This window comes from Carettochelys insculpta, chromosome 17, assembly GCF_033958435.1.
Source record: "Carettochelys insculpta isolate YL-2023 chromosome 17, ASM3395843v1, whole genome shotgun sequence".
NCBI classification, from domain to species: domain Eukaryota; kingdom Metazoa; phylum Chordata; order Testudines; family Carettochelyidae; genus Carettochelys; species Carettochelys insculpta.
Window position 1 is genome coordinate 33,238,728 of NC_134153.1, and position 27,145 is coordinate 33,265,872.

The following is a 27,145-nucleotide window of genomic DNA, read 5'->3' on the forward strand; positions in this document are numbered from 1 at the left end:
TAGTTTCCCAACATACATCTAGATAGTTGAAGTCCCCCATCACCACCAAATCCTGGGCCCTGCATGATTTTGTTAGTTGCTTAAAAAAAGCCTCATCCACCTCTTCCACCTGGGTAGGCGACCTGTAGTAGACTCCAAGCAGGACATCACCCTTGTTTTTTTACTTCTTTTAGCTTAATCCAGAGACTCTCAACACATCCATTTCCCATGTCCATCTCCACCTCAGTCCAAGTGTGTACATTTTTAATATATAAGGCAATACCTCCTCTCTTTTTCCCTTGTCTGTCCTACCTGAACAATCTGTACCCTTCCATACCAACATTCCAATCATGTGTATTATCCCACCAAGTTTCTGTGATACCAACAATGTCATAGTTGTATTTATTTATTAGCATTTCCATATTACAAATATTTATCTAAATTTCTGCTCGTTCATATGCCTGTCTCAGCTTAGCACTATTGTGTTCCGTATATCTCCCTCGTAATAACAAGATATATATATATATATATTTTTTTTTTTTTAGAATATTTCTTCCCACTCTTTTCTTACCATGTTTATTACCTCTCATGGGCCTTTTGTATTAATTCTGTGTCCTTTGTGTTTTCAGCTCTTCCAAATGCATTGTGATTTATTTATTTGTTTATTTTCATTAACAAACTGCTTACCTTCATTTCCAGTCGATTGATCTTGCTTGCGCTGGGTCCTTTTGCTGGATATCTCCCTTCCCCCATTTCAAGATACCATGGTTTAATGTTATCTCTTTTTGGGGTTTTTTTTGACAGTGTTCGTTTTGTCCACATGATTTACTGAAATCTAAATACACAACATAAAGTGCAGTGCCCTCATTCCCTAACTTTGCACATGTACCTCCCCGCAAAGTTGTCTTAAAAAAAACCCAAACAAACAAACAAAGAAAAAAAAACCCAAACAAACCACCTTTAGAAACTCATGGAAGTTGTCATATGATTCCTTTAGTTCCTAGCTATTCAGTAATTTATCTTATTAGCGATGCATGTTAGATTTATGTGATGTAATTGGCAAGATCATTCTTTCTATTTCAAATTGTGTTGTGTTGGCATTTCTTTAGTTTTCGGATACAGTTCCCCATTTGTACACTTTTTAGATAGTTGTCATCACCACAGTAAGTTCACACTGGCTTGTTAAGAAAAATGTTTCTTTCAAGTGTATAGAAATTCTCATTAAAAAGGGAAGTGAAAATGTTTGGAACCTTAGAAGACCAAATTCACTCCTTTATAGGAGTAAAGGGATTTCGAAGTCTGCAGGGTCCTTTTGAAAAGGACTCCGTGTAGACAAGCCATGTGCAATCAGAAGCAGCACTTTGGAAGTGCCGTGACTGCAATTATGCTAATGATGTGCTACATATTCATTGTGGCACCTTATTAGCATATCCCAAAGTGTCTCATTAGCACTCTGCTTTTGAAAGGGGTGTGATAGTGTAGATACATCATCATCAATAACTGTGGGCTCAGCGCCTGTTGGTGTCTGATCCCTCTCTCACTATTCCTTTCCATCTTTCCCTGTCCAGTACAGAGTGGCTTAGTTTCTTTAGACTACCTCCACACCAATCTACTATATCATCTATCAATTCTCTGTGGGGTGTGTCTCATGTATTCGGATTGTCCATTATGCCGCATACTACTGACACAGCCATGGTTAAACAAATCTAAGTAGGAAATGTTTCTTGAAACTCATCCTAACTTTTACTTGTCTTAATGTTGTGCCTTCACATTACTGAGTACAGTTTTAAAAAACTGATTTTGTTAACAAACCTGACTTACTTGAAATACAGTTCACTTTTTCCCTCATTTTAGCAGCACTCCACAGTTCTTAGCTTTAATGTATATTTCAGGAAATTTGCATGTCCAATCAGTGATATGTTAAGTTTTTTTTCTCTTGACTGGTGCTCTAATAACAGATATTAACATTGAGAAATAGAATGTGTGTTGAATGAAAAATGTGGTGGTCGTGCTGCTCCCATAGTGGATGACAGTTGTGCTTTTGTTGTGCTGTAGACTTTGATGGTATCTGCCTTTGGCTCAAGTGAACTCAGTTAAACGAAGTCTCTCTGATATATAACGTTTTCTGTTACAATAGCAATTGACTCATAATTCTTTTTGATAGTTGAGGAGTAGTAGTAGTGACATCGATCCATAATAAGGAAAACAGTCCTCAGGTTAGCCCAAGACCATCGGTTTCAAAAACAGTTTATAGTGGTAATGGTTTGTTTTTGTTTCTTAACTAATACAGTATTTTATGTTTAAATATATATTAATTTTTTAATTGTTTTAAGTTTGGAGAATCATTTGAAAAAGGTAGCAAAAGCATGGGGGAATCTTATTTGTTTTGTTCTTACAGTAACAAAAACTTTTAAGAGAACAGATGATTTTATTGCTTCAAAATCTACGACTGTTGACCAAGATCACAAGTTTAGATGCAAGCTTTTGGACTGTTCGAAAGCATTCCGCAAAGCCAAGTTACTGCATTATCATATGAAATACTTTCATGGAGTTGAGAGAGCACCAGAACCACAGCAGAGTGCATTAAAAAGAAACATTCAAACAAGACGTTCTTTGGCTTCTGAAAAAGCCAAACAAGGAACCCTAAACAGAAGGCGGACTACATCTGGTTCATTGTGTAAGTATGTTGCCTATCGCTTGATTTCTAAGGCACGTTCGAGTATCTAGAATGAAAAGGAAAATTAGTGGAAGCCGTTTTGGTTACATGATAGGTATCAGGCAAAGAAGGTTCCTTTGGGTGCATCTTATTCTTTTTATGTATCTTCCGGAATTGAGAGAGCTTATTTAAAAACCTAAATATAAATGGTATAAGGTAATGATAGCATTTTGATATTTGAGAACATGAAGCTCACTGAGCTCATTCCCTCCTCCAGAAACTGGTTAAGTTGCTTCATGAACTGATTCATCCAAGCAACTTCTGTTGCTTCCTGTCAACAGCTTATTTCACTATTAAAACTTCGTGTGTTTAAGAACAACAGCAACAAAGACACCTGAATTGCTGGACTCCTTTCACTGTATTTTTGCTTGGTGATATTCTTCTTGTCCAACACTTCTAAAATATGCCTATCCACTACAGTTTTACTGTGGAAAACATTTAATTGAAGCTACGTAAATATCAGAAGAAATACTGTGGAGAACTGCTAATGCTTAAGAGAATGGTTGAGATTGGCTGCTTCTCCTTCCTGTCTTGTCTGTGTCAGTGCTTGTTCCTATGATATGTAATCTAGTACTAAGCTTCATTTCTTTTTCTTGAAATAACTTGATCTATAGAAATTCTGTTCTACTTTTTGTAATATCATTTGATTCCTCCTTTTCCAGCCTCTGAGAATTAGTCTTCTTGTGTTATTCTGGAGGGCAACTAAAAACTGTCTTGTGTATCCAAATGCCAGAGGAATGAAAATCTGAATGCTGCTGCATATTTTGATATTAATTAGAATGTAAGCTTCTGTGAGTAAGACCAGTTTATTTCCACACAAACTATTTAAAATCCTTCCCATGACAGTTGTCCTGATACTTCATTTTTACATTAGTTCTGTATTATTTTAAAATAGAATACATTCTGAAGCTTACTCGTCCTGTATTTGATTCTCATATTGCTGTATTTTGCAGTTCGTTACAAACTTTCTAACTTCTTATTCATTTCCCTTCTTATTTGTGCAATAAGAATTATATATGAACTTTGTTTCTTAGAAAAACATTTTCAACTAATTGAAATCTTCATATGTCTGCTAGAGATTTTTCCAGCCTTCTTTTCATTAATTCCTTGAAAGTTGTTGTTCAGTAAATTAAAGTACCTTCCATTGTTTTATATCTCTTTTAGAATACACTTGAAAGAGTCCTTATTTTTTTGCTTTCAGTCTTTACAAGCTGACATTCCACATAGACGAATGTGTGGCTTTGATCATATATGCATACTTAAATAGATGCAGGATTTCAAACTTCTGGTTATCAACAATGTAAATATTCATATGTCTTTTGTGTTAACTTCTGCTGCCCTCCTTTTGCAATATTTTTGTCCAATAAAAGAAAAATCAGGTGGTTTAAATGTAGACAAACATCTTTTCCAGCTGCAGGCATTCAGAAAGCATGAATATACCATGAATGCCTTCAAAATGTGTTGCAAATAACAAGCAGTTCTGAAGCACCTTTAAGGTTTAATACATTTAGTTTAAGTCATGAGCTAATACATTTGTTAGTCTCTAGTTTGCTACAAGACTGTGAAGCTTCAGACTAGCACGGCTATCCCTCTGAGACTGTTTAAAAATCGGTTCAGGTTATTGTTATTTAACTCTTGGGTTTTAAGCCTAATCACAAACTTTGGCAAGCATGTACTGTGGAGTTGGAATTTTTCACCGCTCCTGCTGTCCTTTAAGAAAGAGAATGTCAACTTAAACTTGTCCGAAAATGTACATGTGTAGTTTTAATAATCTTACAAATACACAAATGTTTCTACATGTATAAAAATTCCAAAGAAAACAAAAAAAGAAAAGGAAAGAAAAACTTCTCAATAGTATTTATCCATGTCACTCTACTTGGTGGTGACTTGATAACAAGTAGTATGTCTTCATGTCACCCTCTTATTTCTGAATCCATTGATGGCCAGCCAACCCGATTCTGGAGCCTCAGGCCTTGTCACAGAAGGGGTGGGTGTTGGTAGCTGCTGGAGAGGTGTGGGGCAGTTTTTGCCACTCTTTTCTTCTCTGTGCTGTGGTGGGACCATTCAAAGTGTACCACCCCCTCACAGATTACTGCTCGCCACTGGGGATGGTCCTAGGCAGTGTTCTCTCATTGATGCTGCACTTTTTTGTGTGTGCCTTCAGCATGTCCTTAAATTTCTTCCTCTGTGTCCCAGTACTCCTCAGTCCTTCCTCCAACTTGGAAATCAGAATCTGTTTTGGGATGTGCTGATCAGACATCTGGACAATGTGACCAGTCCAACAAAATAGTTGGTGAAAATGGCTTCAGTGCTGGTCAGGCGGGTGGGGGAGCTACGGGAGGAGGTGGCTAGGTTGAGGAGTATCTGAATCCACAAGCAATCTATTGAATTAAGCTGGCAAAACAGATAATTTTTTATTTAGAGGTTTTGAATTTTTATTCGGTTCTGCTCATATCCTTTTCACGCACAAAAGCCCATAAAAATAAAAAGCGAAGTTGCTACGATTCTGCTGTATTGGGAGAAGCAGACCCCAAAATGGCCACCTAGGGCAGGGATCTCAAGTTCGATTTACTTTAGGGCCAATGCCAGTGCTCAGATCCCAATGGACCAGTGAGCACACCCCTCTAACACAGCTCCTAAGGGAGGCGGGGTGTCTCGGTGTCCATCCCTCACCCATGCATCCCTTGGCACCATCTGCTGGCTTGTGTGTCCCCTGGACCCACATGCCCCATCACGGATTTTAAAAAATGTTAGCTCAGTAGGGTTAGATCAGCTTCCATGTGCTAGCTCTGTGCTATTGCTGGCACTTCCCTGTGGCCCTGGAGAGCGATTTGCAGTTGCTCAAACTATCCTTTGGATGGGATGGTCACTCATACTCAGATTAGCCCGTGGGGCCATGGGTAGGCTGGGGCCAGCACTTGCTACAGTGGTGGGAGCCATGGGGAAGCAGCGCTATGTAGCAGTCTTCTCTTTTTTACCACCATCTCACAAACCAGCCTGAACTGGAGCTGGGGCGCACCGTTTTTCACCACCACTACGAAGTGGAGCAATTGAGCTGACTTGGGAGATGGTGGTGGAGCAAAGCAGAGGCTTCTGTGTCACTCTGTGTTCCTGCAGCTTCCATCATGACAGTGTATGCAGGGAAGGAGCTCGACCCTTTTGCCACCCTACACCAGTTCCCCAGGTAATCCCTGAGGTCTCCTTCCTGGTGGGGGAGGGAGGTGCTTTTGAGGGAGGGGTCGAAAGGACAGAGCAGGAGTGTGAAGAGTCGGGACAGGGCAGGCATGAGGCTTGAAATGGGAGAAAGTACAGACTTCTTCACGCCACAGGACCACAGTGATTCATGTGGCAGCAGCTGTGCGTAGGCTGGCCTTTGGAACTGAATGGGCCTGGTTTAGAGGAACTTCAGTTTCTGCACTCTAGGGAGCAGTATGGAGTGTTTTTTGTGAGGTAGTTGTGGTCACTGAGTTTTACTGTTCACAGATTCATTTCACCCTTGCATAGTGTCTGTGTTGGACCAGGTAGGTTGGGGCTCTAGCATTAGCTTCAGGTTGAAGTGGAAGGAACATTGTTTGTCTCCACTCTGTAAACTCAGTGGAAATGAAAGAAAATGTTGGTGTAATTAATTACTAATTCATATACTTAGCTTGGCGTTGGAAGTGACCTGAGGAGGTCATCTAATCCAACCTCTCCTCAAAGCAGGACTCACCCAAATAAAAAGTTTCTGTGGTTTCTGTCTCTGGTGCCAAACCCTTCTTAAGCATGTGTTCACGTAATAACTGGCAGATTTCCCTCCTGCAGCATGAAACCAGTGATGAAGAAAAGAGGTACTGAAGCCCCACTTCTTTTTGGAAGATGAATAGTTCGAGGGGTTTAGAGGCAGAACTGGAGTGTATTCTCTTAACATAGCCCTTTCCTGTGGATTTTACAGTAAGCGATGGAGCAAGCCTTTGCCTTTTTAAATAATGCTCTGATTGGGCAGAAAATGGGTTCCTGAGCTTTGCACACACTTCCCATGCGTAGATTTAAGAATTGAGCCTTTAGAAAGGGAATGAAATGTTCTTTTAGTGATTGCTCATGTGCATTCCAAGTTGGGTGTGTGCTGGCGCGTGCCCAGTTGCCAGAAGCTTTTTGCCCTAGCTGGTAGCCATAGGGTCAGTGTGGCGTCCCATATATGCACTGCCTGACCTGCCCCCCACTTGGTTCCTTCTCACCACTCTGTCAGTTGCTGGAGCTCTCTGTCACTTCTTGTGTAGTCGGCTGGTAGCTATTACTTGTAAATTAGTTAGTAATTAGTGTAAATAGTTCAGATAGTTGCCTTTTGTTTGTAAATAGTGCCACTTAGTTGTTAGTGAGCTGATGCAGGATTCTAACCCCTCTCGGCGTTCAGCACTAGGGAATGCCGGGCTCTCCAGGTTTCAAAACCTGTTCAAAATGTGGCAAATTAATTCCCAAAAGCGATCCGCATAGGACTTCTTTGACTTGCCTCGGTGAGGCAAGTCTCCAGGAACACTGTGTCATATGCTAGGCCTTCAAGTCTAGGATTCTGAAGGACAGAGCGCAATGTTTAAAAGCTTTACTGATAGAGTCAGCCTTGTGCCCAGATATTTCCCCTGTGGCAGTTCAGAGTAGTGCGTCATTGGTGCCATCAGAAAGTCCCCAACTTCGAGACCAAGAGTCGACTCCCAGCGCTTCAGGGCTCCATACAAGTCAGTCCCGGTGTCTCGCAAGAAAGAGGTGGGAATGGGGCTGGTCCCACAAAAGGGTTAAACATGGAAAACCCTCTAAGGCGTCTGCCAAATTGCACCATGACCTGGGTCATGAAGTGCGGGCATCGATGCTGGTGTGGGGCGGGAGCTTGCGCTTTCTGAGGCTGCCCTCAACACAGAAGGCATTCATTGCGGTGCAGGGCCTCTTACAGACCACAGTGCTGGGACCAATGCCACTCTGGGGGTCCTCATCGCTGCAGGAGCGCTCGTCCCAGGCACAGGCAGCAGTGGCACCAGCACCGTTCCTGACACTGAACCAGCTCCCGCAAGCCATGTCTTCAGTGACCCAGTTCAGCGCTCCATATCATACGACACAAGGCACACAGTTGACGTGCTACATGGGTCCCATCGCACCACTGTGGTCTCCGGCATTGGAGTTGGTGTCAGAGTCAGACTCTTATTACTCCAACTCGGTTAGAAGTGTGAGTATGGAGTCATCACACCACAGTGGACATTGGCGCTGGACTCACCACCCTGAGGTTGGAGATTGGCAAGTGTCCTCCCAGGACACCCCCCAGTGGTCTTTTTGGACCCCGTGAGCAGTCCACAGAACACAAGGGCATGCCGTTGGAGTCCTAACTAGGGAACCTGGCATTCTCCAGGTGCTGGGGATGGAACCATCAGCATCATTGGGTGCGCCTCTCTGAGAACAATCTCAGGGGCTGACGGTGCCAGGGGTGCCTTTGGTGAGTTTGGCACCATTGCAGTCGGCACCGATCCAACTTTGGGCACCTTGCAGGCACCAGGAACCATGGCACTGCTGGTGATGGCACCGAACTATAGCATATCCACAACACAGCCTGCACTGTTGTGGGGTGCTCTACCCCAGATGCCAAGCACAGTACCACAGACTACAGTGTTGGGGACTCAAACAGGGGAATTTGATATCCCCTGTGCCGGCGACTTTGGAAGATGCAGTGATGTCGTCCTTGTCTTCCCCAGACGAGGTCCTGGTGGGATCGTCAGCATCCCCAGAGATGGTGGGTGGCAGGGCACACCAGCAGTTACTACACGGAGTAGCCTAGGGCCTGGGTGTGCAGGCAGAGGAAGTCAGGGACAAAACGGACTTGGAGACAGACATCCTTTCAACATCTGGGTCCACCAGTGTTGCATTCCCCATTATTAAAACAATTACCAATGTGGCAAAGAATGTGTGGCAGACCCCAGCCTCTGCCCTACCCATGGCCAAAAGGAATGAGCTCTGGTATTTTTTCCTGCCCAGGGCAATGAGCATCTTTTTACCCACCTTTCCCCTGACTTCCTTGTGGATGCAGCAAATCGCAGGGAGAGATGGGTTTCAAGGCCCTTCCCCCAAAAACAGAGAGGCCAAACACCTAGACTTATATGGCAGGAAGGTTTATTTGACCAGTGGCCTTCAATTAAGGATTGCTAACTAGCAGGCTCTGGTTAGCAGATATGTGTATAACATGGCCAGCTCCTTATCCTGCTTCTCAGAGGTGGTTCCACCAGAGAGCAAAACTGATTTTAATGCCATGGTGGATGAACAGAAGCTCATATCTAGGGCAGCACTGCAGGCCATGCTGGATGCTGCAGGTGCTGCCACTAGGGTCATGGCCTCTGGGATAGCCATGCGAAGGGGAGCGTGGCTGCAGCTCTTGGGGCTCCCCTGAAAGGTCCAACAGACTATACAGGACCTTCCCTTCAAGGGGTCCTCTCTCTTTTCTGAGAAGACAGACCAAAAGGCTAAACAGCCTGAAGGATTCAGGGGTCACCTTGCATTTGCTGGGCCTGCACACCCCCACAACTCAACGGCGACAGTTCACCCTAGGCTCCATTTTAGACAATTCCCACAACAACACTGGGATATCACCAGGAGATGAGTACGCTCCAGTAGGAGACTTCAGGGCCAACATACTCTGGGCCAGACTCACCAAAAACCCCTGCCAGGGTCTAAACAACAGTTTTGATGGGGCAGTCAGGAGCGTCACACCAGTCACCACTCAGTTCCAGCTCAGCTTTCATTTTCATTCCACCTATCCCTGTTCTACCATGCCTGGTGCAATATAACGTCAGGACCAGTGGGTCCTTTGCACAGTGGAAAGGGAATACACTGTCCAATTTTCTTCATCCCCCACTTACCACACTCCCTCCCTGTTCAGGTACCCTTCTCACAAGATTCTGCTCAGGCAGGAGGTACAGTCCCTCCTACAATGAGAAGCTATAGAAGGGGTTCCCCAACAGTTTCGGGGATAGGGGTTTTATTCCTGTTGTTTCCTAATCCTGAAGGCAAAAGTGGGGCTAAGGCCCATTTTGGACTTGCGAAACCTAAACAAATTTGTGAAATAGATAAGGTTTTATATACTGTCCCTGGGACTAATTATCCCGATGCTGGAACGAGGGGACTGGTTTGCTGCTCTCGACTTACAGGATGCATATTTCCATACAGCAATTTATCTGCCCCACAGGAGGTTCCTCTGATTGTGGTAGGGAAGGACCATTAGCAGTTCGCCGTTCTCCCGTTTGGTCTCTGTACCCTGAGGGTCTTCACCAAATGCATGGCGGTGGTGGCAGCCTCCTTGCACAGGCAAGGGGTGCACCTGTTTCCCTACCTAGATGACTGGTTAATCAGGGGTCACTTGCAGCACCTGCAGCTGATACGAGAGATGTTTGACACTCTCAGGCTCATAGCAGATGGTGGAATTTGTAGGCACCCTACTGGATGTGGGGTGGGCCAGGGCCTTCCTGCCTCAGAACAGGTATCAGGCTATGGCATCTTGCATCCACATATTGATCAAGTTCCCCACCACAATGGCCAGAGGCTGCCTCAGGTTGTTGGGCCACATGGCGGCATGCACGTTCGCCAGCACGCCAGGTTACGAATACATCCCTTCCAGTGGTGGCTCACCTCAGTGTATCGGCCTCTCAGGGACAACATAGACACATCAGTGACAGTCCCTCCATGAGTGCTGTTGTCACTACACTGGTGGCTGGTTGCCGGGTTGGTCTTCATGGGAGTGCCCTTCAATCCTCCACAGCCCTCCCAGTCTCTAGTTATGGATGCCTCAGACTTGGGCTGGGAGGCACATTTCGGGGAATGCCAGACCTGGGACCTGAGGAGCAAGGAGGATGCTTGACTCCACATAAATATGTGAGAACTAAGAGTCATATGGCTAACGTGAAAAGTGTTTCAGAGCGATTTAAGGGAACAGTGTGTTGCCATGAGCACAGACAGTACCACACAACCAGTTACAAAACAGGTAATTGACTCTTCTTCTCAGAGTGCTTTCCAGTATCTCTTTGCATAGGGTGTGTGTGTGTGCGTGTGTGTGCAGCTGTTGGAAAGCTTTTTTCCTAGCCACTAGCCAGCTAGGTTAGTTGGAAAGCCCCCTTGAGTGGTGCCTATGCAAAGCTTATATATGACCATGCCAACCCGGCACTCCTTAGTTCTCTTCTTACTGCTCATGATGGCTGTTGGATTGTCCCAGAACTGCAGGGAATGCAACTTTTGGCTCTGGCAGCTCCTCTCAGAGGTGGCATTTAAAGTGCCCTGGCAAGACCCTGTACCTGCATCATTGGTGTGTGGCATGCCCTCCTTGGTGCCTGGAAGGGGTTTCTTTGGCCCATGATTAGCTGTGTAGCACTGTTCACGCTGTCCAGTGTGTGGTCCCCAAATGCGCGAGTCTGCAGCACCGTATCTGTCAGTGGTGATTTCTTGAGCACGGAAAGTACTGGATGCTCCTGAGGCCTCGTCCACAGGTGGTTCCGTGCTTTGTTGTTGCCCATTGTGTACTGGGTGGCCTGGGGCTTCGTGGGATGGATAAGCTCCCAGGTGCCCATTATGGGCTGTGTTCCATGAGATTGCTCTGGTCTGTGCCTATCCAGGTGCTTTTACCCGTTACTTTGGGCCCAACTCGAGCACTGGAATGGCCACCTGAGGCAAGGGCATTTCCGCTGATGGTGCCAGATGCCTTTGTGGCCTTCATCTCTGCCCCATTCAATGCTTGCCCATTTCCTGTCTTGAGCCTTTGCCATGAGCTTTTTGGATTCCGTGTCCACAGCCAGGCTCTTCCCACCTTCTTGAGACTTGGTACTGTACCTTGGTAACTCTGGTGTCATCTTCCCAATATTCCCCTATGGGCTTTGGGATCTACTCAGGATGGACTACGTCCCGACCTTGGAACCGGTCTTGTTCCTATTACTGATTTGACCTTTTCTTTGCCCGCTCTGTCACGGTGCCAGTCTGCTGTGTGCCGTTCTCCTCGGCACTGACCTGGATCTCAGCACTCTTCATCCTGGCACTATACTTGATCTCTTCATCACTTGCTCGCCTCATCTGCCATGCGAGTATTCATGCTCATGGCTGGAGTCTGAATGCTGTACTTCATCTGTTTTTTTTAGGCAATGGCTCTCCCTCAGTCGTCTTGTGGTGCTGCCTCGTTCCTTGACTCAGTGGTGCCCAATCCTTGGGTTCAACACCAGAACGTAGTAGCTGCCCAATGACTGAGCTCAGTGGCCATGCTGGGACCCTTGGGCAGGCTGCTCCATGACTCTACACATGCAGTAGCCTCTGTCTGGTCACATAGAACGTCTACCTCTTATCCTCTGGAAGCTGCTGCTAGGCGCCCACCTCATGGCTTTTGCCACCCTAATCCTCCGGAGGCAGCCTCTACTCATCCTTTTGTGAAGGATCTGGCATCGATGGCACTCCCTTTAGCGCTACTTGGTTCCTCCTCAGACAATGCTGCGGTGGCTACAGAGGCCTCGAAATCTTGTCATCTTACTCCTGGGCACTCTAATGTTTTCCATGCCACAAGAGGCTAGTGGCCACACTCCTCCAAGTGGAGGCAGTCACTTGGTAGTTGGCTTTACCAGCAGCGTCCTGACTGAAAGGCCCACTCCATGTGGCCCTTTAAAAAACAAAGCAAAACAAAACAATCAGAAACTGAACCTGCTGCCTCTTCTGCTCGATAACTTCCAGCCTTTGTCTACCCAGCTGTTGGTGGGGTACAGTGCAAGTACTTGGCACTAGTAGAAGTTATGGGTGCCTGTATGCCCATCCTCTGCCTTCCACCCTGGGGGTGGGAGATGAATGCTGGCCAGGAGAGGATGTGCCGAGGAACCCCTCAGCCCAAAGACACCAGGCACCTAAACCTCTGTCAGTGAAGAAGATCCCCACTGGAACAGACCTATGCTCTGGACAGCTAACCAAATGGTCATCCTCAGCTGCTAAAACTATGGCTCCTAGGCCCCAGGTCTTTAAATAAATAAGCATAACAAGCAGTGTTGTGCCCTGCCTGACAATCTGAGGACAGAGCTCTCAGCCCTTATGCAGGAGGGCAAGGGTTGAATCACACCTGCCTGCTGTGGCCCTCTGCAAGGGATATTCTTCGATCACTCCATTTGCCTGGCCTTGTCCATGCACCAGTCACCTGGGTGGGGCTATTGGGGCTCTGTCTGTAGATCCCACTACGATCCAGGACCTCTCTTTCTTCATGGCCGGGGGTTGCTAGCTCCACAGATGGTGACACCTGCCCCCACAGCCTCAAGGACTCTCACAGTACCACGAACCCCTTAGGCTTGAATGTGCCTGCTACGTAGAGGTTGCTTTTAAGCCACTGCCCCTGCAGCATCAGCAGCAGTCAGGCTTTTCCAGTCTCGAGGACACTCTGTTTTGTCCTTTATCAACACAGGGGTGTTACTCCTGCTCATGTTTCCCCTTTTTCTCACGGGCCAACAGTTTGGGGCTGGTTGCAGTCGGTCAAACTCTTCCTCTAGGCGCTGCTTTTGATGGTGCTCCAGATCAGAGTTCGTGCACCCATGGATTCTGCCTTGCCCTTTCTACACAGCTTCTATTTGTTTCTCTGGGTGTGGTTGGCTGTTAAGTTGGACTGCTGGATCCTCAGGACTGTTGCTTTGGGATACACTATCCTGTCCCACTCCAGAACTTGGGAGTGGTGGAACAGGGGCTTCTTAGTCCAGGAGCAGAAGGCTTCTACCCCTGCCGCTTCCTGGTTCCCAAGGTAAATGTTAGGCCCTCTACCTGTCCTGGACCTGACCTTTGGGAGCTTGTCATGTTTGCGGTGTCTCACAAGTTCTGCTTGGTATCTATGGGAGCTGCCACCCCCTCCCCCGCCCTGAATCTGTGGGAGTGGTGCACCGCTCTCCACCTAAAGAACATTTACTTTCATAGTTCCATCCACTTGTCCTACTGCTGGTACCTCTCGTTCACAGTAGGCACCCACGCTTTCAATTCATGGCTCTCCCCTTCAGGCCCTCAGTGGCCCCCAGCCAGTTAACCAAATGTATGAAGGTGGTGGCTGCCTTCTCTCATCACCTTGTGGTTCAGGTGTTCCTGTATGTGGAAGGCTGGCTGCTCTAGAGATGGTCTTGTGCATCAGAGGTAGCGCTACCAAGCACTCATTTCAGCTCCTGCGCTCCGTCTCCAAGTTTCTTAGCACCATGGTTCGCTTGTGCCTTCAGCTCCTGTGTCACATGGCAGAAGAAGTTGAAAAACTACCCAAAAAGTTATATGAATAAAAGTGCAGCTGCTTTTTGGGGGTGGGGAGAGAATGTACTTAGGCCCAAACCATCAGCATCCCTCTGGAAAAGTACTTAAATAAAAGTACACGCACACGTATGCATACATACACCTCACATCTTTATTGTACTCAAGTACCAAGAAGTGAAAGGAGGTGCACTTTTACTTCAAGTAACTTTTTGGATACTTTTTCTGCCTCTGCATGGCAGCCTGCACTTATATGGTGCCTTTTGCCAGGCTCTGTCTCCACCCTCTCCATGTGTGTGGTTGGACTCAGGCTATATCTACACTACAAAAATATCTTCAAAATTGCTTACTTTGAGGTACAACTTCAAAGTAAGGAACTTCGAAGTAGAGTGTTTACACACACCCTACTTAGAAACAAAAAAAGCAGTGGTGAGCTTTCATGGGACAGACCCACTTCCTCAGACCAGAGAGTAGATGGGCGGGGAGGGGAGACAAGAATTAGATTAAGCCAAGTTTGCGAAAGAGCCCCTATAATGACCCAGAAAATTTGCACTTTTGCAAACTTGGCTTAATCTAATTCTTGACTCTTCCCTCCCTCCCTCCCCCCCCCCACTCTCTGATTTGCTCACCTTGATAATATTTTTCTGATTTGTCAACCTTGATTACTATTTTTGGTTCTCTGTGCCTTAAATATTGAGTCTGTTCTGATATGGCTATGATCTGAAGAAGTGGGTCTGTTCCCCGAAACCTCATCACCTAAGAAATCATTCTGTTAGTTTTTAAAGTGGTATTGGACTGCTTTTTTGTTTTGAAGTAAGGGAGAATGTGCGTAGACTCTCTGCTGGCTACTTTGATGTAGGGCCTAACTTAGAAGTTAACTTTGAAGTTAGTTCCTAGTGTAGGCTCACCCTCAGTGTGCTGAGCCAGCAGTGACAGCCTGGTCATGATTGTTACTCTGCCTTACCATGTCTCCAGGGCTCTCTGCTGGCAGCTGTGTGTGTGCAGAATGTCCTTATTGGCATTCCCTCTTGCGCTTCAGCTCACCGAGCCCCTGGTCACAGTTGTGTCAGCCCTAGGTGGGGTGTTGACCTGGAACGTCTCTCAACTTGGGCGATGTGGACAGTGGAAGAGCTGTCACTTCATGTCAATGTGCTCGAGCTCTGGGTCATTCACCTCACTTGTCTGGCGTGTCTACAACAGCCATGTATGTTAAGAACTGGCAGGGGGGCATGCTCCTCTCCTTTGCTCAGGAACTCTGTGGCTATGGGAATTCTGCATAGCCCACTCCATTCACTTGGAGGTGTCATATCTCCAGAGGGTCCAGAACCAGCTGGTGAACCATTTCATTTGTCGATTCCTAGCACACGAGTGTCTGAGCTATGTGGATGTCATCCACGCAATTTTCCGGATGTGGGGATTTTCCCAGCTGGACCTCTTTATGTCCTGGAGCAACTGCAAGTGTCCTGCGTTTCTTCTCTTTCTAGGGCCTCAGCACAGGCTCCGTAGCAGACGCATTCCTCATTCTGTGGACCAGGGGTTGTGCTCTACGCCTTTCTTTCATTTCCCCTTGTATGCAAGGTGTTCCTCAAGGTCTGAAGGGACAAGGTGGACATAACCCTTTATAGCCCTAGCCTGGGCTTGACAGCATTGGGACCCCATGCTGATGGAATTTTCTGTGCTTCCTCCCATTTGACTTCCATGGGTTCCAGATCTCATCACACAAAACCGTGGTTGCTTCTGTCACCCGGGCCACTAGTCTCTCCACCTCTTGGTGTGGTGGCTTCATGTTTGATGACTTCCAAGCAGGCCTGTTCGGGGACAGTACAGTGTGTCATCCTCAGCAGCTGCAAATCATCTGTGTGACTGTTATATATGGCTAACTGGACATCCTTCTCCTGTTGGTGCATCCAGTGTGATCTTGTGCCTCTGTCTACCTCTGTCCCACAGGAGTTAGCTTACCTCATATCACTGAAGCAACTAGGACTTAATTCTTCATCCATTGGGGTGCACCTAGCAGCCATATCGACCTTCCATCCTGGGGATGGTGGGAGTTTGGGGTTTGTGCTCCCCAGAGTGGGGCACTTTCTCAGGGGTGTGGACCAACTTCACCTGTCAGTTTGCTGGCCTGGGACCGTAACCTATAGAATCACAGGGCTGGAAGGGACCTCAGGAGGTCATCTAGCCCACTCCTCTGCTTCAAGCAGGACCATCCCCAACTAAGTCATCCCAGCCAGGACCGTGTCCAGCCAGGACTTAAACCTCAAGGGATGGAGAATCCACCACCTCTCTAGGCAACGCATTCCAGTGCTTCACCACCTGCCTGGTAAAGTAGTTTTTCTTAATATCTAACCTACACCTCTACCTCTTCAACTTCAGACCATTACTCCTTGTTCTGCTATCTGACACCTCTGAGAACAGTTTCTCATCCTCCTCTTTAAAACTCCCTTTTAGGAACCTGAAGGCTGCTATTAAATCACCCCTCAGTCTTCTCTTCTATAAACTAAACAAGCCCAAATCCTTCAGCCGATCCTCATAGGTCTTGTGCTCCAGACCCTTAATCATTTTTGCTGCCCTTCGCTGAACCTACTCCAGCAAATCCACATCCTTTTTATACTGGGGGCCCCAAAACTGGACACAGTATTCCAGATGTGGCCTCACCAGTGCCGAATAGAGGGGAACAACTTCTCCAGATTTGCTTGAAAAGCTCATCCTAATGCACCCTAATGTGATGCTAGCCTTCTTAGCTGCAAGGGCACACTGTTAACTCATATCCAGCGTTTCATCCACCATAACCCATATGTCCCTTTCCTCTGTACTGCTGCTTAGCCAGTCATTCCCCAGCGTATAACAGTGCTTGGGATTCTTCCATCCCAGGTGCAGGACTCTGCACTTCTCCTTCTTATGGAACTGCATCAGATTTCTTTTGGCCTAATCCTCCAGTTTATCCAGGTCACTCTGGATCCTCTGTCTAACTTCCAACGTATTTACCTGACCTCCTAGCTTTGTCTCTTCATCCAGGTCATTAATAAAGATGTTGAACAACACCGGCCCCAGAACCGAGCCTTGGGGTACTCCGCTTGAAGCCACTCGCCATCCAGATTTTGAGCCATTGACCACTACCCATTGAGCATGACCATCACGCCAGCTTTCTATCCATCTAATAGTCCAGGGATCCAATCCACATTTCCTTAACTTGTGGGCAAGGATGTTGAGGGATACCGTATCAGAAGCTTTGCTGAAGTCAAGGTGTATCACATCCACTGATTTCCGTATGTCCACAGAACCTGTTCCAGCTTTCTGGTCTTTGAGCTGGTTTTATGTGGCTTCCTGGCCCCTGAAAGGCTATTTCCTCCTGTAGCCACTCCAGCCTGCCTGAGGGTTTTCTCAGTGGCTCTTTTCCTCTTCTACAAGCAGTTGCCTTGGATTTTGCCAGATTCTCTAGGTTTTTGGAAGGCTTTTCTGGTCAGTAGTATTTCCATTTTATCTGCAGCTTGGGAGAATCTTATCCTCCGTATCCATTTGCTTTATTTTTAGAGGCTTGGGAAGAGAAAAATGGATTTTAAAACTAGGACATTTTCTGATCACATTCTCTGTCGCCCTCCTGGGATTCCCTACACTCATTCCCCAACATAGGAACACATGTCCCTGTTAGGCTGTTTAGGAACATCTATGTGGACATTTTGCCTTCAGTCAGAAACATGTCCGTGATAATCCTGACAGACTGCAAAGCTTTCATGCTCTGTATCAAGAAGGGGCCAGATCCCTCTCCCTTTGTGGTGAAGTGGTAAAATTCTGGAAATGGTGAATAAGGAATTGAATCCCTGTTATGGTAGCTTACCTTTCAGGGATACAAAATAGGTTAGCAGATGACCTCAGCAGTCACTTTTAGGAGTATGAATGGTTGTCAGACTCTGTCAAATATTTCTGAGTTGGAGTATTCCAAAAATTAGACCTTTTCAACAGGAAATGCAAATATTTTTGCTTAAGAACCCAACAGGGTCCTCTTTCTTTTTGGGTAATGCACTCTTCATTCATTGGACTACAGGCCTTCTATATGTCTTTCACTGAACGCAGCAGTTAGTAGGCCGATAAACAAGATCAAGCATGGCAAAGCCAGGATCATGGTAATAATCTCAGCAAAGCCCATAACAGTATTGTATCCTTATCTGATTTATCTGGTTGTTTGTGTCTTGCATTCAGCCTTCAATCCATTCTTCACCTTGCAAAGATGTGTGACTGCAGCAGCACAGCTGTTTGTAATGTAAGGTGTTTAGTGAAAACATAACTTAAATCTTTTTGGAAATGACCCAGACAATTTGTAACTGCAGATGGGGCTAACATTTTGGTGATTTCACCCTGGAGAGACTCTGGGTGGATTTTTTTTTTTTGATTGCATAGTGTTAAAAATCATCAGCAATCACGTTCTATAATGCTGACCCATTCTACAGCACTTATTTCTACAACACTGGCATTACTCAAGGCTTCTTTCTGTTCTGGACACTGGTAAGGCTATCACTTGGACTGCCATATGCGCTTTTCCACGAATTGTGCTGTGGTCTAGAGTTCTAGATTGGATGCTTCTGTTAGAAATATATAGTCCTATCTGCTTCAGTTTCCTCAGTGAATTTTACAGTAGAAATGGAACTGAGGTCAGTCTGTCAGTGCAACCATTCATAGTCTTGGAGTGGGACACAAGACTGTGTATGGGCCAAAAGGGGTCTGAGCAACCTGAAATGGAGCTGCTGGTCTTGAAGTTTTCCCGTTATTTCCAAAGGTGAATAAATTCCTCTTCTTTTCTATTTACTTTTTGCACAGTTTGACTTTATTGACCTCTGTCATATCTCCCTTCAGTCTCTTTTCTTAGCGGCTGAACCCTTGATAATCTTTATTGCCTTTTGTTGAACCTTTTTCCAGTTCCACTATATACTTTTTGAGATGTAGCCTTCTTTGGAATGTATATGGCTACTATAAGCAACTTGATTCACATCTTTGTGAATCAGCATTACTGTTGATGCTTTAATGATGGCAAAAGGGGTTTTTGAAGAGCAGTGCTTCAGATACTGTTAAATTAGTAGAGCCCTCAGTCTGGTCATTGCTAGCTATAGTGGCACTTTGTGAAAAGAAGTGTTATGCTATTTGTCAACAGAATTTTTGTGTATGAACCTGTTGCCTCCTCAGCACTGTATTCACTCTCCCTTCTCCTTTCTGCTTTAAAGCCTGGATACTTCTGAAGATATTGAGCTTATGATGAATTACAGATGGGGAATGTATTGATAGTGTCTGTGTATGAAAAGTTTTGATTGAGCATTATGCACATCCTCCAACGCCTGTTAACTGCATCCTTATAAATGGTTCTGTGGTCACATAGGTAGGCGTATAAATGCTAAAGTGTAGCTCTGTGGATGCTTTACATGCAGACAAGAATTATTGGTGGCACAAGACTCCTCTTTTGGTTTTAGAAGACTTTTGAAACAAAAATATTAAAGTCTGCATCTCATTTTTATTCTCTTTGTAGATTCTCCTCTTCATGTAGCCCTAAGGAGTACATCACATAGAGATGAGAAAAGAGAAAAGAAAAGAACTTCAGCTCCTTCCTCAGTACATACATTAAAGGCTCACAGACCTTACCTTCGAGAGCAAAGTAAAGAGAACCATATAGACAGACTTCATGAGAAACATCAAGAAGGGGAAAAAACTGAAAATGGTATGGCAGCTAAAGAGTGAGGGACTCTCTGCAGCTTCCTCTCCTGCCTCTACTGAAATAATGGAACTAAATTCAGTTGGTTTAACATCCAGATCCCTCCCGTTGTCCTGCCAGCTGACTTACTAATTAAGGCTGGGTCTATATTTATCTTGAATATCTACGGCTGCTACGCAAGTTTAGGTATGCCAATTGTGTATCAAAAATTGATATTTGCAGCTGTTGATATTCGTCCCTGTCCTTACTGGAGAATGCTGATGGAAGCGTTCTTGCCGTCTGCATTCCTTAATCCTTGAGCTCGTAAGGAGTTCCGGGGTTGACATTGACCCCAGAACACGCCATTTCATGCATGTGTGATTGAACCTAAGTGTTGATCTTCCGCAGCAAGTGTAGACGCAGCCTAAATTCAGTTCTGTTGTTTGTGGTGGCAGGGCAGGGAGCTGCAGAGGAGTTGGCTATTATAATAGAATTTTCTCATGGAACCCTAATTTTCACTTCACAGAACACCACTTGGGAAATGCTGCCCTAAGGATGCTTTGTTGCCTCCATGTTAGCTACCAGGGTTCTCCCCTCATGTCCCTGTTAATGTTGGAGTGGTCAAACAGAGTCAAGGAGGTCAGTGGGCTATGACTAGTGCATCTACCATTTGGATGCAGCATTTGTGATAAGCATTGGAATCCTTAATTCATACTTGGCACAAATGCATGGCCAAGAGGCTCAGAAGTGTATGTGCTGCAAATCCCAGAGCCCCCTTGTCCCAGGAACATGGGGATATTGATGCTCCAGAGACTTTTACCCTTCTTAAAATCTCCAGCATGCTTCTAGCAACAGCTGGGCACTTCTTGAGATTTGAAGACTGAGGAACTTGCCCCTGCCTTCCATTTCAGTCTTTGCACGTAGCATGCAGGTAACATAGTTGTTCTCTGCTACAACCCAGCCTCCGTACTTTGTGTTTGACATATACATTTTGGGAGAAGGGGAATGTGCCCTATGAAACATTTACCTAATGACCCCGGTTTTGCTCTTGCCACAGCCTCCGATGTGCCATACTGCTTTGCAAGCTGATATAACTCTTCCTGGGAACATTAGGATACTTTGAAATCTTATCATTGCACAAAAACGTTTCTCCAAATCTCTTTTAGTTTAAAGGAACTTCTGCCTGCATGCTACCTGTATCTCACATCACCCATATGCAGCAGGGTGTGGAAGAATGAGAATTTGACTCTTGAATTATTACGTTACACTGAGTTTGGTGTGTGTGTGTGTGTGTGTGTGTGTGTGTTGGGGGGAATTCAGTAAGTGTATGTATTCACACTTACAGGTACAATTCGGCCCCCTTTTATCTGTCAACTAGAGTGCTCTAGCTCACAGCCTCCCTTCTCATTGTCACAATGTACTGAGAATGTGGCTATACGGGGTTGTACATCCTCATCACTGCATTTCCTTATAGTCATATTTCTGTATTAATGTGAACCTTTCCAGTCTCTTTGGAGATGGAGACTTTTTTTAAGCTAGTTCATTAGCTGTTCATATACAAATAGCTAAGATATTTTTTTTTCTGTTTCAATGACATGGCAGAATTGGCCCGGACTTGTCTTAGGCAGGTCTTCAAAACTTCTGCAGCTTAGTCCAGTCCAATTGCCATCTTTCAAAACCTCAGAATGGAAAACATTGGCATATCTTGCATTTTTAAAGATATTGCAAGCACTGACAAGTGTGTCTGGAATCCACTATATATTTTAGACACTTTGTAGCCATCTGTCTGTGAGTCTGTTCAAGAACTCCTCCTAAATGATAAAAGCAAGGACCCCCATATTTTATGTGTATAGCATCTTATCATTACTTAAAAGTAAAGGTTTTGTTTTGCTAGGACAATGGGATATGCCTTGAATTTGATTGTTTTTCATAAAATGGAAAAGGAGGGGTCTGGTAGCAGGGACAGATATACTGTAGAATGAAGACAGGGGCAGCAGCCAGGGGCCCAAGATGGGGACTGGGACAGCTAATACCCCATTGGTTCAGCAGGAGGCAGGGTGGAGAAAGGGACAGTTATTTACTATGTTTTTGAGAGTATTTGAATGTCTGTCTGTGTATCTACCAACTGGGGGAGCATGCATCCTTCCCTTGGTTGCGTCCACTGCTGCAGCCACATACTGGTGGTACTTATCTGTTCCCACGGTGCTGTGATGCGAGAGGGTTGGGGTTGTAGCATCCTGCAGACTGCACCCCTAATCCTTCAATCTACCCCTGAATAATGATTTAAGAAGGAAAACAAAATTTACTTTAAGGACCTGAGTGAAGCTGAGTAAATCTTCTAGTAAGATATATCGGAGGGGTAGCCGTGTTAGTCTGGATCTGTAACAGCAACGAAGGGTCCTGTGGCACCTTATAGACTAACAGAAAAGTTTTGAGCATTAGCTTTTGTGAGCACGGACTGATGAAGTGAGTCTGTGCTCACGAAAGCTCATGCTCAAAACTTTTCTGTTAGTCTATAAGGTGCCACAGGACCCTTCGTTGCTAGTAAGATATAAGCACTTAAAAATCACTGTTACGAAATGTGTATCAGGGTTATTTATCCTTTCTCCCAGGTTTCTCTTGCTACATAACTACACTCTCTACATACCCCAAACTTTACATTTACTCTTGTCACACTCATGTCTGCTAATACAAGTTGAAAAATGTTACATTTAACATGTTTAAAAACGGTGTTCACCATTTCCATGTGACCAGGAAGGAAGAAATGGCAATAGGAGGATCTGTGTGATAGTGGCTCTCTAAAGTGAGGGGGAAGAGGGAGGAGAGAAAGGGGTAGGAAGGCGCCATTTGTTGGGAGAAGGATGAAAATAAGGAGGTAGGAGTAAACGTGTATGGGAGGTTGGGATTGCCATCTATATTTTTCTTAACATTCTCCTATTTTGCCTGCAGTAAGGCTTCCTGGTTGAGGTATATATATTTTCTGTCCATACATTTGTAGTCCCCATCTGATGAACCTCTTGTTGTGTCTCCATCTCTCATTTGCCAACCAGTGAGCTATAGATGGCTAGCTGGCTGGCGCAGCTGCTGGAAGAGGAGAATTGATAGGTGGCATATATGATATGTGTCCTCCTTGAAGTTTTCCAAAATTGTATGGGACACCAGAGTGCAGGGATGGGGAAGATAGAGTTAAAGCTGTACAGAGACAGAGCTAAGAGGCCCATTCCTGTGGCAGCTGCTAAATCACTCTTGTTTAGCTGAAAGTTTCAGTTTGATCAACCAGACTGGTTATGGACGTGCATTTGCTGTGCGGGTATGCTAAATTAGGTGTTATAGGTGCTGCATATGTGGTTTACTCATGTATATGTATAGGAGGTGTTAGGATCTGTTGGGTTCACTATTTATGGCTTGCACTTTGTGGTCTTGAATTATTGATTTAAGTCATTTGAGGAACTTTTTTTTCTAGTTTGATTGCATGTAGAGAGGTCAACCAGGTCAGGGCCCTATTGTTGTAGACACTGTACAAACAGAGAAAAAACATGTTTCCTTCTACAGAGAGCTTTCAATTTAAAATACAACATAGCAAGTGAGTTGGAACAAAATGTGGACAATTGCAGTGAAGAGAGGTGCTTTGAGCAACAATAGTATGTGCACAGTTCTCAGCAGTAAATTCCTAGTTGTGCGATATATGAGATTGGGAAAATGACTTAATCTTGGTTTCTTATGTGTGTTTCTCATGTGCTACTAGAATACAAATACTATAATTTGTATTAATTTGGCTCGCTTTACTGTTGCTGAAAAATGCTTGCACACAGGAACTTGTAACAACCAGCAGAAAGTCTGTTCTCCTTTTTTCATCTGAGTTGTTCATAGTTGCATACGATAACATACTTCTAAGTTAATGTGTATGATACAAAATGGGAGCCTCATTGTGAGCTGTTCTTTCTAAAAGATTGCAATTTTATCTAATTTCAGCTGTTAAAGGGAAGAATAAAGAGAAGAAGTCCCAAGACTGTGTAAAGTCAAAGTTGAAGAAAAAGAAAAAGAAAACACAGTCTGGTAAAATATCTTTTTTTTCCCCCCATAAAAAGTGGCTTTAGTTTTTCAGTTTGACTCCCGAACCCAGTTCAGAATTTTTTCCATGACCAGTCTCAGTTTATAGGAAAAATCATATTGTCTTGTCATTTAATCACCATGGCTACAGTTACACTGGTGATTTTTGTTGATGAAACTTGTGGACCATCTACACACAATGCATGTTGTCAGCAGAAACTGTAAACAAAACAAGCTGTGTAAATGCTCCAGAGGGCCCATTTTTTGACAGAACAGATCAAACGATGGGTCCACTTTTATGTGTAGACTTGATCTGTAGACAGAACTTTTGTCAGAACATCTCTTCAGACAGTAACTTCTGTAGACAGATCGCTGTAGTGTAACTGTAGCCCACCGGTTCTGATGTAATAATCCATTGAAGGTGACGTGTGAATAGAATGGCATTTTGTTGTTGATTGAAGGGTCCAGCCATTGGGTTGGATGGCTGGTAAAAACTAGAGGTGGAAAAAGTACCCAGAAAGTTACTTGAGTAAAAATTCAGCTGCTGTGGTAGTGGCTGGGAGGGAGTCGGGGGAGAAGAGGGGAGGGATGTGCCCAAGGAGAACTTTCCCAAAATATCCCTCTTCCCCCAAAAGTGTACAAATCAGTGTGCCTGAAAGTGATGGTATGACAATGGTATTGTTTCTTTCTTGTCACTTTTTTTAGTCTGAGCTGCTGAAAATTTGGTCACTTTTTTTTAGTTGCCTAACTGGGAGCTGAGCTCTTTTGAGTATGTAACTTTAATTGTGGGTATGGAGCAATTTTGAAAATTTATCCCAAAATGATTCTGGTGCTTTAGGGAGGACATTTTCATGAAGGTCAGTAGAGAGTTTTACACCTGTCATACCTGTTGTTCTTTATCTTGTGTGTCTTGTCAGTTCCGCTCTGGGTGTATTTTCTCATATGTGCGGATGACACAAAACTAGGGGGAGAGGTAGATTCGTTGGAGGGTAGAGAGAGAATCCAGAGGGACCTCGATAAATTGGAGGACTGAGCCAAAAGAGATCTGATGCGGTTTAATAAGGAGAAGTGTAGAGTCCTGCACCTGGGGCAGAAGAATCCCAAGCATTGTTACTCAGCAGCAGTACGATGGAAAGGGACCTAAGGGTTATGGTGGATGAAAGGCTGGATATGAGTAAACAGTGTGCCCTTGTAGCCAAGAAGGCTAATGGCATACTAGGGTGCCTTAGGAGGAGCATTTTGAGCAGATCTAGAGAAGTAGTTATTCCTCTTTATTCGGCACTGGTGAGGCCACATCTGGAATATTGTGTCTGGTTTTGGGCCCCCCAGTATGAAAAGGATGTGGATTTGCTGGAGCAGGTTCAGTGAAGGGCAACAAAAATGATTAAGGGTCTGGAACACAAGACCTATGAGGATCGGCTGAAGGATTTGGGCTTGTTTAGTTTACAGAAGAGAAGACTGAGGGGTGCTTTAATAGCAGCCTTCAACTTCTTGAAGGGGAGCTCTAAAGAGGAGGGTGAGAAACTGTTCTCAGTGGTTTCAGATGGCAGAACAAGGAGTAATGGTCTGAAGTTGAAGAGGGAGAGGTGTAGGTTAGATATTAAGAAAAACTACTTTACCAGGCAGGTGGTGAAGCATTGGAATGTGTTGCCTAGAGAGGTGGTGGATTCTCCATCCCTTGAGGTTTTTAAGTCCTGGCTGGACAAGGTCCTGGCTGGGATGACTTAGTGGGGGTTGATCCTGCTTGAAGCAGAAGGCTGGACTAGATGACCTCCTGAGGTCCCTTCCAGCCCTGTGGTTCTGTGATATGCTCAATATTGGACTCTTTTGAATAGTATAGTCTTTGGCATCTGCACCTATGCTATCTCTGCTCTTCCAAATGAGGACATACAGGGCAGAGGAGTCTCAATTCTCCCTCAGTTCCTTCTGAACTATCCATGACAGTGAGATGCAATCCAGTGAGTGTATGATGCACTATTTCTACAGAGCTTCAAATTTTATCCCTTTTGATTATATTGAAGAAAATTTGTTGCCCCTCTTTTTTTTCTTTCTTTCTTTCATTTGGGCTCCCCCCCCAAAAAAACAAAACAAAACACCCTTGAACAACACGATGAAGCATTCTGCACAACTTTAGTGAGCTCTAAACAGTCAGGGTTCAAATTCTGCTCATCTTGTGATGGTGTTATCGCTCTATCTGGTGGAGACGTTTGTTGCCTCTTCTTTCCTGGGGCAGGACCATGACTAGACTTATGCTTGGTGTGGCAGTAGTTTTCTTCAAGGCCCTTCTTCATCTTAGTGGGCTTGCAAGATTGCCGTAACCAAAGCGGTTTCACAGAACAGGGTAGTTTTGCAATCTGTACTTGCCTATTTAGCATTTGTGAAAGTGCCAATTGACCTATAGGTATGCTTTGATTGTATCTAGAGGGAGCTCATGGCACTTAGTCAATGTTGTGTGCAATAAGCATGCACGTTGCGTTGTGTTCTCATGCTTTGTATTTTTGTCACTTCAGTAATACCAGTAGGAAAAAACCTATGGTGACCGAAACCAGCAGAATCTTGCATCCCTGCATGTGAACAAGAGTAAACAAAATATCTCACGCCACACGTAAAACCCCAGTGGGCCTCAGGTTGCCCATCCTGCTCAAGTCTTTTGGAAAGATGAAAATTGTACAGAGTGAAGGAGCACTGAAACTGACTTTAGTGCCAATGTAAGCGCCCACAATTGAACTTATATAGGACTTCAGGTGTGCCCCCATAGTAGCTCTGATGTCTGCTGTTCCTGAGCGGCAGCTGACGTTGAATCCAGTGCAGAGGCCATCCCACTCTGTCACAACAATTTGAAGAAAGCTATGTATTTACATCCTCACTTGTTTACGTTCCCCAGCAAGGTTGCATCTCGGTTATCAAAGAATGACTCCCAAGACAGTACTGAAGATTGCTTTTAAGAGCTCTGATCCAGGTGAGACAGCAGAGCTGGCCATTTTCAACCAGGGCACTATATCTATAGGAAGTTACCTTGTACATTCTGGCCTTATTGTGCTTTGTTATTACATGTTCCAGGACAGTCTGTTTTCTTGTGCATCCAGAAAGAAATAGAGATTCTGCTCACCAGCATCATCCTTGCCCAGGCCTCCAGTACCAGAGCGTGATGTTGGCCAGCATGAGTAGTGAACAATCAACTTAGGCCTCTGTCTCCACCTGATGTGAGGCTGTGACGGCAGCACTCTCACAGCAACTGAGACCTCCGAAGCATTCCAGAATTGTTACCTTAATTTATACTAAAGACCACCCCAGGGCTACATTCATATGTATTTTATTAAATGCCACTGTTGGATTAAAAGAAAAAGGGGAACTTGGTTTCAGGCACACATCCACACTCTTACCTTCCTGCACTCTCACACTTACACAGGCAAACTCACAGGCGTGAAGTGTTGCACAGGGACAGTGGAGGAAACCAAGGTATAGCGAGTGGGTCCAGTGTGTCTCAC

At 44.9% G+C, this 27,145-nt stretch overlaps 1 protein-coding gene across 4 annotated transcripts in view; it reads left to right on the top strand.

The window, feature by feature from the left end:
* PHF20 (PHD finger protein 20) overlaps positions 1 to 27,145 on the top strand; it is a 230,776-nt gene that overhangs the window by 88,833 nt on the left and 114,798 nt on the right. For 2 of the 4 annotated variants that reach the window (XM_075012108.1, XM_075012110.1), the window contains 2 exons: positions 19,446 to 19,634; positions 23,580 to 23,663. In XM_075012108.1, the coding sequence (XP_074868209.1) occupies positions 19,446 to 19,634; positions 23,580 to 23,663 (273 nt within the window). Of the gene's footprint in view, positions 1 to 2,377; positions 2,657 to 19,445; positions 19,635 to 23,579; positions 23,664 to 27,145 lie in introns of all 4 variants that reach the window. The other 2 variants (XM_075012107.1, XM_075012109.1) reach the window with 2 other exon arrangements.